We start from the raw sequence: 12,124 nt of genomic DNA, 5'->3' as shown, positions 1-12,124 counted from the left end.
TCGATTCGGGCTCCTCCGAGTCATCTCCCATGAAAGTACGGAGCCCAAATCAAAATTGTTCCTTCGTCCATCCACGCACGTTAGACAAGAGAGCCAAACACCCCCTCGAGAGAAAGGAAAGGCCATGGATGGATGGGTTCCCATCCAACAAAATACAGCCAGCCAATCCAAAACTCCAAAAATCATACGCACAAAGATGAGGCGCCTCAGTTTCAGCATAAAGTGTGAAGAAAATTCTCCCTCCCTCTCTCCCCCCCTCGGTATATCCTCCCAGCATCTCGTCTTATCCTTCCCTCCCTCCCTTTTAAACATAGACATGATAATAATATAAATAAAATCTCCTCCCCCATTGTTATAGAGTAACTTCCCTTTTCCCTCTCTCCCTCTCTCCCTCTCACACACACACACCCCGTCTTTTCTCTTGCTGTTATCTATGGCTAAAACAAATGCCGCAACTTCATCATCCACTAACATACTTCTTCGTTATAACAACAAAAAAAGAAATGATTTTCTCTTCTCTTTCAACTCTATTAATCTTTTCAACAAATCTCTCCCCTTCAAGAAACCTTCTCTTCATCCTCCTCTACTCTCACTCTCTTCCTCTCCGTCCAAGCCCCTGACCACGCAAGTTTCCATTGCGCCTGTTGAGTACGCGCCACCCGCACCTGACTCTTTCAATTTCCACCAAGAAATCTCTCGACTCCAATCTCTCCGTTCAAAGCTCGCTCGCTCCAAAACACTAAACGGCAAACACTCAGTGCTAAACGACGACTCACGCGTCAAACGGTTTTTCAAAATTGGAGGAGTTTCTAGGTTTCTGGATTCAATTAATTTAACCTCTCGTGAGTTGTTTTTGCTCAAGTGTTTGGTCGCCGCTGGTCAAGAGCACGTGGTTAGTTTGGAGGGATTCGAGTTGGTTGAGAGTGAAGCGGTGGAGTCTGTTAGAACTTCCGTTAAGAGCGCGCTTTATAGTTTAGTGGAGATTATTGAGGGGTTTGATTTGAGTGATAATGGTAATAAAGGATTAGAGAGGATTAATTATGGGGAGAATTTGACTGATGAGGAGATCAAGGACTTGAAGAAGTTGCTGAAGAGTTTAGGCGAGGTCGAGGAGTTTTATGATTGTATTGGAGGTGTCATTGGGTAAGTCTCTCTCCTTTTAAATTTTTGTTTTCCTGTCTTGTCTGTTAAATTTGCTTTGCTTTTGTTTTATTTATGGTTTTTAAGTGTTGGAATGGAGATATTTTAATTTTATATACATTACTTGAACGAGAAAGAACAACCTTTGCATGCTATTCGTTGTTTTGTTTCGTGATTTAAAATTATTACTGGATTAGAGTTTTTAACTCTTCTTTTAGGGTTTAGATACTATTGGAGAATTAGAAGAGGAGTAATTGAATTTGATCAAGTTGGCAATTGGGGGATGTTAGCATATGGGGGTTTAGGGTTTTGATGAATATGGAGTTTAGGGGCTACTCGCTAGCAATGGATTCATTTAGCTACCAAGGTAAATGTGAACGATTACTTGATCAGCTACATAAACTTCCAGAGTGAGTTTTTTGCCTGCTGGATGATTGTATTGCGTATTATTGGGTGGAGGATAGGCTTATTAAAGTTTCATGTTAGGGCTACTGATTTGGGTAGACAATGAGGAATGAGAATCTGCACTAGAGATGTTTCAAATATAGGAAGTTTAGCTAGAATCTTATTCACATTTTCCTTTTTCGTTTGACTGTCTCAAATGACTTGAAATTGTTTATTTAAATGCTCGCTTAGATATCAGATAATGGTGCTGGAACTTCTTTTCCAGTCAACATTCAAAAAGCAGACTACAAATTGGTCCCAGCACATAAAAGAATCAATGGAATGCCAGTTTTTGGAAATTCACGCTCCTAGTGGACTTGACCTTTCAAAAAATACAGAGTATGCATCTCAAGCAGCTCTGTGGGGAATTGAGGTTAGTACCTAAAGTTTATTGTTCTGTTAAAACAATGGATTTGCCACAGTTTTTTCTAGAATAATAAGATCCTTTTATTTTAGGGTTTGCCAGATCTAGGAGAAATTTATCCTCTTGGTGGTTCTGCTGACCGGCTTGGTTTGGTTGACCCTGACACTGGTGAATGCCTTCCTGCTGCCATGCTTCCTTATTGTGGACGGACCTTATTGGAAGGTCTTATAAGAGATCTCCAGGTAGAAGATCTCTACTTTATTCCTTCGATGCTCGGAAAGAAGAAAGCTTATGTCTGAGCTCATAACTGTGGTGCTTCTTCTTTGAAACAATATCTATATTTTTTCATCATTGTCAGGCTAGAGAGTTCTTGTACTTCAAGATATATGGAAAGCAGTGCATTACCCCTGTAGCAATCATGACAAGTTCTGCTAAGAATAACCATGAGCATATCACTTCTCTTTGTGAAAGGCTGAGCTGGTTTGGAAGAGGTCAATCCAGTTTCCAACTTTTTGAACAGGTTTTATATGGTTATGAAGATATGTTAAATATTTGCTTCTTCTTATTCTTCGGGTTTTTCACTGGTTAGTGGTGTTCACTTACTAGCATTATTTATGAATTGACAGCCTCTTGTTCCAGCTGTTAGTGCTGAAGATGGGCAGTGGTTGGTTACAAAACCATTTGCACCTGTATGCAAGCCCGGTGGACATGGTGTGATTTGGAAACTTGCTTATGACAAAGGCATCTTCGAGTGGTTTTATGATCATGATAGAAAAGGTGCTACTGTGCGACAAGTCAGTAATGTTGTTGCTGCCACGGATTTGACCCTTTTGGCACTGGCAGGGATTGGCTTACGTCACAGAAAGGTGGAATCATATTTGACAATTTGATTTTGTTACTCTCTCGTGTTCTCATAAGGGAGCAGTGCAAATATTCATGCTTTGTATTTGTGTTTATCCATGCCCATATATTTCATCTAAATAAGGAGCTTGAATGATAAAGAAAAGAACATTTGCGCATAGTTACTATATTCAGATTAAAGAATGCTTATGTACAGTACTTGGATGAATTCTCTTGACATTGCTTTGGGGTTCATGTTCTTGTTATACAATGTGTACATGTAACAGAAACTGGGGTTTGCCTCTTGTAAGCGCAACTCAGGGGCTACTGAAGGAATTAATGTCCTTATTGAAAAGAAGAATCTTGATGGGCAGTGGGCTTATGGCTTGTCATGCATTGAATACACCGAGTTTGATAAGTTTGAAATCACAGGCGGTCCTTGTTCAACTAACAGGTATGAAATCATTTTCTTGGGAGTACTAGCTTTCTTTATAATAACTTTGTGTGCTATTTGTGCTTTGAATTAGCTACATGGATGTCTGTATGCATGGATTTTGATGATTAATTGAATCTCTGTAACGCAGGCTCAGAATCTTTATAGCAAACTTGAAAACATGTCTTTTTAGTTTCCATTTAAGATTAGGTAGAGCAATTTGAGTGCTGGAATTCTTGAAGGAAATAAATGTTAATATTGGTCTGTGGTTATGTAGTTAATACTTTGACATGCATCTGTTTATGTTTGAGGTTTGAGGTTTGGTTTAAAATTAGTATTATGATGTGTGTTTCAGTCTGGATAATTTGTTATTTTTTTCATTCATTTTTTAACATGCTCATCCCTGTTACCAAAACTTAGTTTTAACTTTGTTTTTCTCGTTAAGTTTGCAGGCAGAGTTCCCTGCCAATACAAACATTCTGTATGTGGATTTACCTTCTCTGGAGTTAGTTGCATCAAGTAACAATGAAAAAAGTTTGCCAGGCATGGTTCTGAATACAAAAAAGCCAATTGTATACATGGACAATTATGGGAACTGTCACAGGTACATACTTCACTCGTTGATGTTTTCTAGCTGGTACTCCATTTATACCAAATATGTACTGTGCTCTGTATGCCAGTCTGATTGCTAGTATTTTGTTTTAGGGTGATTTCTACATAAGTCATAATGCTTTGTATAAATTACATCATAGTGAGACTTTGGATTACAAACATATTTTTGGACAAGTGGCGACAAGGGGGATTGTCTAAATGTGATTAGATATCACATGAGAGATTTGATTTTTAAATTCTTATATGCAGAACTTGAGTGTTTAAATCAATTGTTGATCCCAGGAATGAGTCTTAATAATTTTTCATTTTCAGCTTGAAAGGTATTCTTATAATACTTTAGAAATCTGATACGTTGCTACTGTAGTTATCTTTGTTCCAGGTTTTCTCTGTTTCTCCAGATAGTATATTGAGGAGAGAGTACTGTCTGATCTATCCTCACTATTTAATGATATCCATCTTTCCTTCTGAAATTTTTTAATCCCCACCTGCAGTTGAGCAACTTTTTCCCTGGATGCTGTTTCGCTTATTGCTGTTTTACTTGCAGTGTCTCTGGTGGTCGGCTGGAATGCACAATGCAAAATATTGCAGATAATTTCACAAACACCTATTTATCCAGATGTTACAAGGGTGTGGAAGGTACAATATTGTCTTGCTTTCTTTCTGAACCTTGTAGCATATAATGTGCCCATGAGGATTACACACATAGACATGCGAATGCATGTTCTTCTAATATAAATTTTAGATATATGTTTTTTGGTAATTAAAATCTTCCTGTCAACACACGTGTGCAGATAAGCTGGATACCTTTATTGTGTATAATGAGCGAAGAAGGGTTACTTCATCTGCTAAGAGGAAAAGAAGACATTCTGACAATACCTTGCATCAGGTTGTAAATTCTGCTAGTTACTATACTTGTTCTCAGCAGTTTGAAAAAAATTTGATGATGGAATTTTTTTCTTCCAAATCCATGGAAGGGATTTAGTTCCTCTCTCTATTTATTGAGATGATTTTTTGTTCCTTCTCTTCTTAAGTTCCACTAATTGCATTTAGTTTTCTAACTTAGCACAATCATTTCTCTTTGTGAAGCCACTTTCTGGTGGATACTAGTCTCTACTTTATGATCTCACAGCCATAAGCATCTAGATTTTCTCAGCTCATGATTTGTTTTGTATAGCTGGTTATCTTGGACCCCACTCAGTCATTTGAGGACTGATCAGTGGCTTAAATCTGTAAGTGTCTAGGTAGTTGAGAGTATATTAGGATGTAATAAATCAACAATTGAATCATTGATTTACAAGCCCTACTTGTTTGTGTGCCGGTATGTATCGGAAATATCAGTGAGTCTCCAAACTTCCAAGTGTTTTTTTTAGCTCCTTGAGCTTGGATACCAAATTTTGAAGCTTGATTTGTGGCATCTCGCTAATCTCTTGACTTGATCAATATTCCTCATGTTAATCTGTTACTTTGGGCTTGTATGCAGACTCCAGATGGTGCACTCTTGGATATCTTACGGAATGCCTACGATCTTCTTTCACATTGTGATATAGAGCTTCCTCAGGTATCCTCTTAATTATAGTATAGTGCCCTAGTTTGTCTCTGAGAACTGAGGTCAACTGCCCTTCATATTGTGTTTCATTTACTTAAGGTTATTGAGTATATGCTTGTCTGCCAGCGCTGTGTTAATAATTTTTAGAGTTTCTTTCCATTTATTTAACCTCTTTACTGTTTGTAGATTGAAGGTAATGATAAATATGTTGAGTCTGGACCACCATTTCTCATCTTTCTGCATCCTGCTCTTGGCCCACTTTGGGAGGTCACAAGACAAAAGGTAAGCTTATTGTGGCTGTTGTCATGGTTTGCCTGGGTATATTTCTTTCTTTATTCCATAGTGAATGGTGCGTGATGCTTGTTATTTGATGATGGCTATTTGGTGTTATATCCATCTATTAATATTTGGTTTGCTTATTTCTGTATCTGGTTAAATGTCCCTAGCCAAGTGGCTGCTGGACTTTTCAACGTGCAAAAGCTTTGCTACCACACATTTCTTGTAACTGCTTGCAAATGTCTTGTTTGCCAAGAAATCTTTCTCTGTCTCATCAGTCATCACTCTGGCATAATGAATGTGTGGCTGATTGGCTTTTGTTAGTTCCCCGTTACGAAGTTGATCAACCAATCATGATTGTGTTTCATTTCTTTTGCTTTACCAGTTTAATGGAGGATTCATATCTAAGGGTTCTGAGCTACAAATTGAGGTCACAGAGTTCTCATGGAGAAATGTTCAGGTGACATAGATTAATAGTTTGAAAAAAGGCATGCAAGCTAGTACGTTTTATGCTCATCTGATTTTCCTCCTCCAGCTTGATGGAAGCTTGATCATTATTGCTGAAAATGTTATGGGCTCAACCAGGATTGATCCAAATGGTGAACCAATATTACAGTATGGGAACAGGTAAAAATTTGTATGCGCTCTTCCAGATTTTTGAATATGCTGAAATGAAATTCAATGATCTTAATTCCATTTCTCTAGGTGTGGAAGATGTAGACTGCAAAATGTCAAAGTTGTGAACAAAGGGATTAACTGGAGTTTTGGAGACAATATATACTGGAAGCATGATGTGCAACGGTTTGAGGCATTGAAGGTTATTCTGCATGGAAATGCTGAATTTGAGGCTGACAATGTTACCATACAGGTTAGATTGACATGAGGACGTCAGAACTGTTTCTGTTGGTTAATTGGATTGCTTTGATTATGATGTGAAGTACTTTATAGAGAATCCCTGATTAGGACCTGCAGCAGAAGCTCCTTTCTGATTTTTATTTTTATTTTTTCTATGAATTGACATGAGGAAATTTCCAAAAATGAGGCTTCAAGGAGGTATGGCCTGCTTGCAGGGTCTACACTCAAATAAACAAATTCTAGGACAGCTTTTCAAAAGTACTAGATATAAACGAAGCCTAGGACAGCATCCTTGTCTAAAAAACTCTATTCAATGGCATAATGAACGATGATGGAAATTTCATGGCATGACAAGGAGGATCAATTAGTTAAATCTTTTTGTGAAGTACACTCACCTGGAAGCTGATTGGTGCATTGCTGCAAATTCTCATCCATTTACCTAATATTGTGGCCATAGAGAATTAGGTTGTTGGAGAATCAGTGTTTATTATGAATCTCCTTGATGGTCCTCTGGCTTTTCTATTTTAAACTCATTAGACCTGTATGGTGCTAGGATTCTATTTTAAAAGCTTCCTATAGCTGTGCTCACTTCTCTCTTTTTTTTCCCCTTTGATTCAGGGAAATCAGATATTTGAAATACCAGATGGCTACAAAATGAAGATAACATCAGGAGATTCAGGTTCCTTGAATTCAATATCCTAAAAACTCTTGCATAATTGCTCTGTATTCCTTCTAAAAAACCGAGTCACTGAATATTCAAACCCACACTGAGAGTCACACATGCTTGCATCCATGCACACACACATGTGATGCTTTTGTGTATTAAAAGAGACTTTATTTATACAGTTTGATGTTTTACATGACTGTTATTCTCTTTGACAATTGATAAAGTGCATTATTGCCCCTTGAACTGGGAAATGGACATCGCATATTACTTTGTGAGGACTTCATTGTGTTACAAGATGCCAGCTTCTGTCCTTGTAGGATTGCTTGGTTTTAAGAATCTGGCTGAAAGATTTCAGTCTAGTAGGACAGCAGGACCAAAATTTGCTTCCATACTGTAGAAAAACTTGGAACTTCAGAGATGCAGATATTTTGGTCACTCTCCTCTAGTACACGGGTCTCAGACATGCACATTGTTTATGGTTTGTCAAGTGTTAGGTTACGTAGGTGTAAGGAAACTATAATGAAACTTCTTAATTTTAAGTTAAAAACGCAGCTTGTACTTGCTTTATTGATGCGTTTAATGAAGCTGTATCATGTGCAGTTTCTTCCCGGTGCTTTTGTAGTGCGGATGTTATTATCTCATTACAGAATCAATTTACTTTTCGTTTGACACAGGTTTGCAAGTCCAGCTCAACCCTTTAGAACAAAAAATAATGGATAGTGGAAGCTGGCACTGGAATTACAAGATACATGGCTCACATATTCAGTTGGAATTGGTAGAGATGTAAATATTGACAGTCATTCGATCTGGTTCAATGTCAATCGTGGTTTACAAATGAACTGGAAAGCTCGCCTTTGTAGTTTTGACTGGTTAAACACAAGTTAAACCATTTACTCATAGGATCGTTTTTACTGTAATACATTGAATTAGAGCCTTGTAAAACTTGCATGGTCTCGTCTGGAGCTCTTGTAACTTTTGTGCATTATATATCTATATGTATATTTACTTTTATTAACCTTTGTGTTAAATTAATGTACATCCAGTGTAGAAACAATGTAAGAGCTCAAGCAATAAACTACATATTTCCCTTTTCTAACTTTTATTTCTTTCATTCTATCAGCCTAGCTCTCCGTGAGTACACGTATTGGTTCTAGTAATTTCTGGAGTTCCAATCAGCTGCAGTTGAATCTTTGATTTATCTTAAATCGTGTAATGTGATTGTGCCCTTTTTATATTCCTGATTGAAATATATTTGATTCCACTATCAGCTACTGTTGCTGAGTCGCAGGCTTTATTGGTAGATGAAAGAGACCAACAATTTTATTTTATTTTTAAAAAAAAGGCGGAGTGCATGCTGCTGAGGTGTTACTTTTCAATTGAAATGCGAAATTCATGTGTGATTGATACTGTGATATAGTAAATGATATTTTTTAATGTCTTTTTTAATGTCAAATAGGCTCGAATCCTAGGGCATGGATCAAAGTTATTGCAGCAGCCGAAGATTTGATGTGAAAGGATAGGAACGTTTTTACTTGCAAGAACTATTGGTTACTGTGAAACTGCCCCGTACCGATCTTCGGAGTTTACCTTCGCTTGTTCAAGCAGCCTGAACTAATTTTCACCACGGTTTTTATTTCAACTTTCTTTAATTAAATATGCTGCAGCTCTGATTTATGAGTTCTTGTTCATCAATTTGAAAATCGAGCAACTTAACATGCTATTTCTTTGAATATTCTTGTACAAAAAGCACCAACTCTAAAAATGGTAACAGCTGTGGATTCCTGCTTTTGATTTGGTGACAGGTTGCTACTGAACCAGTGCCAAGAGGATGAATGCTATGGAGGTTGAAGTCAGGCATGGTTCGCATCGAAATGTTACTTATTTGTTGTTTTTAGTGCAAGGTAGCCCGTGTGAGAGACGATTTACAAACATATATTACAAGTTCTTTCAAACTAAACTTTGATAGTAAATTACAGCAACAAAAGAACATCAGTATAATTTATATGATTTCCAGAAATTTACACTCTTTTTTGTATATTCTTGTTCTCTTTTTATCCAACAGGATTATGGGATTGCGAGCAGCATCTATTCAGTAATCTAAGCAGCGCATCAGCTTTTCTTCGGGCTTTTAGAGAACCATCCGCGGACAAGCTTTGAAGGGAAGGTATACTTCTCGGATTTATCAACAGACGCCTTGCAACCTCCTCTCCTCCATCTTTGCACAACCCCAACAACAGAGTTATCGAGTTCTCCTTCCCTTTGGTGGATCCAAACCTTAACAGATCTATGAGAAGAGGCACAAGAACTTTGCTCTTTCTTATCTCCTCCAGCCCTTCAGAGCAACCCAAAAGCAGAGCCAGCAATGCTAAGGCGTCATCTGTTATGCCTGCCTTGTCATCCATCAACATTTCAACGAGCAAAGGAACTGCCCCAGCAACCACAACACTTGCCTTGTTAGCTTCATAGACTGATAGATTGAATAGAGCACTTGCAGCATCCTTTTTTCCAGCTGATGTGCCTTCTCTCAGCAGCCCAACCAAGGCTGAGAATGCTCTAGGACGGGTGCCAATAGTTACCTTGCAATCGTTTATGATCGACAGGCTAAAGATTGTTGCTGCTGCATTTTCTCTTGCCTCCATAGTTTTCCCTGATTCAAGAACATCTATTATGCTGTCAATTGAACCGGCAGACATTATTAATGTCTTGTTGTTTTCCAATATGGAAAGGTTAAGCATGGCAGTGACAGCATTTTCTTGAGTTTTTGGATCGGTGGAACTCAGTAATGTCACCAGAAAAGGTATGGCTCCTGCCTCGGCAATTATCCTGCGGTTACCCATTCCAGTTTTTGCTAATAATCTCAGCTCATAAGTTGCCTGCCTCTGAATTTCTGGGGACCCCATTGCTATCTTACCGACCAAAAATTCAGCTGTCATTTTGACAGCATCCATGGCAGCTTTTGTAGCAGATATATGATCGATAGCTTTCTCACTTAACTTGCTCTTGCCGCTGCTACTCTCAGATTTTGAGAAAGATGAAGATGAATCGTCAATTAACGGGACATTGTTATCTTGGCACCACTGATGCACCAGACTCTTCAGTGCATAATTAGGTATCAGGGCCATGTGAATTAGTCTTTGCCCACTCTTAGGACAGGTTTGATGCCCTGAGTTGATCCATTGAGCAATTGAATTGCGATCGTAAGTGTGTCCAGATGCAACTATCACAGGATCTTTCATCAAGTCGAGGGAAATAGGGCACCGGAATTCATCAGGTATATTTGAAAGTATTGACTGAGAAAATGAAGAAACATCTTGATTTCTATTCATGAATGCAGACCGCTGCTTGAAGTTTTCTTTGATCTCCTCTTTATCTCTGTCAACGAAAATCACGGACTTGGAATATGTTACAAGAGAGATAATATTGTTAATATTGGAAACCGCAATAAGTCCTCCCGTGCCTGCCTGCTTCTCAGCTTCTGCCTCAAGCTTCAAAATTTCTTCTTCATATTCCAATGGACTTCTCAAACCAATGCAGCTCAAAACTTCTTTCAATTTGACAAAATCATCGAATCCCTTGTTCCCGCTGTTCTTCTGATTGTTTCTCGTCATTATTTTTAAAAGCTCCTCTCTTCTTTGAAGTTCTCGAGGGTCAACAAGCAAGTCAACCCTCTTTGCTTGCCTGTGAAGAAGTTCAACTTGCTCTCTTGTATCCGCGCTTAAATTAAGCAAGCTTAAAGGTAGGATATCAAGTGCCCCGCCCATTTCCTTCACTAGCACGTGGAATTGATTCGACAAAAACTGTGTCTGTATGAGACCCCAAAGAGAGCTGCCATCCTTGCATCCTTGAATCAAAAGCTTGACTCTTTGGATCACAGAAAAGAGCTCGGTGAGACACAGGATGGAAGATGGAGGAAGTGGACTATTTGTTTCTCGTATATCTTCAAACAAAGAAGAAAGAAGTTTGATCCTCCTTATCATGGTTGAAATGTTCCTAAATTGTACTAAAGGAAGCTTTTCCACTGAAGCAACTTCATTGGATATATGAATCAATGATTCCACCAGAGACCCAGTTGGCAAAAAACCTGAGGAGATCATGATAGGAGGGAGGGCTACATTCATGACCTCTTACCCTATATGAGTTAGTTTCTGGTCATTGTTATTATCCGGTCCAAGTTCTTAGTTAAGATTTAGATCACTTGGAAAAATTGTCTTCTTTCTGATTTCTAGTTATTAAATCTGTCTATCACAAAGAAAATATTTGATTATTCGATGCATTTTTTACCGTTTCTTCTTGGACAATCAACATAAGAGACAAGAGGAAGTGTGGTGGAAGAGAAATGAGGACTCGCTGGGCTGCTGCCACTTGGAGGAAGCACCGGCTTCAGCGGGTTAGTTGATACTCCCCGCCACTTCTACATATATATTCAAAATGAGTGTTGAGTTGAACAAGCCTTGCTATTTGCTTGCAAATATGTGCGTCCAAAGTCTTATAAGGTAGCTCTGAGGCTTCGGGTAATACACACGACTTAAATACGGATTTTTTTAGGACTGCAAGTTGATCTTTTGTGACTTGTACAGTAGTGCACTGCCACGACATGGATTTTATTATTATCATTTTATTTCGTTCTTTATTACCTTGATATGTTCTTCAGAAATTAAAAAAAAAAAGATGTAGAAAACATGAATTATTTATGTGCTCCTTAATTCGAACCCGAGCTTGTGAATTGGATTGTGGGAGTGACGACTCTAAAGTTTTTAATCTAGTTCAGTATTTCTCTCTCATATCTAATCTTTTTTTAATCTATTAACTAGTCTACTGGAAATCTAAACTCGGATACAAGTCAAAATGCACGGCGATAGCATGTGAGACAATAGACGCATCCCCACTGTACAACTAATTAAAATTATACTTACTTATTTTTTAAAGTATTTTTATTAAAAAAAATTA

At 38.1% G+C, this 12,124-nt stretch overlaps 2 protein-coding genes across 2 annotated transcripts; one reads left to right on the top strand and one right to left on the bottom strand.

Moving 5' to 3' along the window:
• The first annotated feature begins 201 nt into the window (after positions 1-201).
• Positions 202-8,273, top strand: LOC133696887 (UTP--glucose-1-phosphate uridylyltransferase 3, chloroplastic). Its single transcript, XM_062119178.1, has 16 exons — positions 202-1,143; positions 1,777-1,957; positions 2,041-2,190; positions 2,307-2,468; positions 2,575-2,814; positions 3,076-3,242; positions 3,667-3,825; positions 4,378-4,469; positions 4,625-4,719; positions 5,314-5,391; positions 5,566-5,661; positions 6,041-6,115; positions 6,191-6,282; positions 6,361-6,523; positions 7,129-7,189; positions 7,852-8,273. The coding sequence occupies exons 1-16, from the start codon at positions 434-436 to the stop codon at positions 7,962-7,964; spliced, it is 2,634 nt and encodes an 877-aa protein (XP_061975162.1). The 5' UTR covers positions 202-433; the 3' UTR covers positions 7,965-8,273.
• Positions 8,274-9,147: 874 nt separating this feature from the next.
• Positions 9,148-11,361, bottom strand: LOC133696888 (U-box domain-containing protein 1-like). Its single transcript, XM_062119180.1, has one exon. The coding sequence runs from the start codon at positions 11,293-11,295 to the stop codon at positions 9,229-9,231; it is 2,067 nt and encodes a 688-aa protein (XP_061975164.1). The 5' UTR covers positions 11,296-11,361; the 3' UTR covers positions 9,148-9,228.
• Positions 11,362-12,124: the final 763 nt, after the last annotated feature.

This window comes from Populus nigra, chromosome 6, assembly GCF_951802175.1.
Source record: "Populus nigra chromosome 6, ddPopNigr1.1, whole genome shotgun sequence".
Taxonomy (NCBI): domain Eukaryota; kingdom Viridiplantae; phylum Streptophyta; class Magnoliopsida; order Malpighiales; family Salicaceae; genus Populus; species Populus nigra.
Note: the sequence above shows the minus strand (reverse complement) of the source record. Positions and strands in the feature narration are given on the sequence as shown.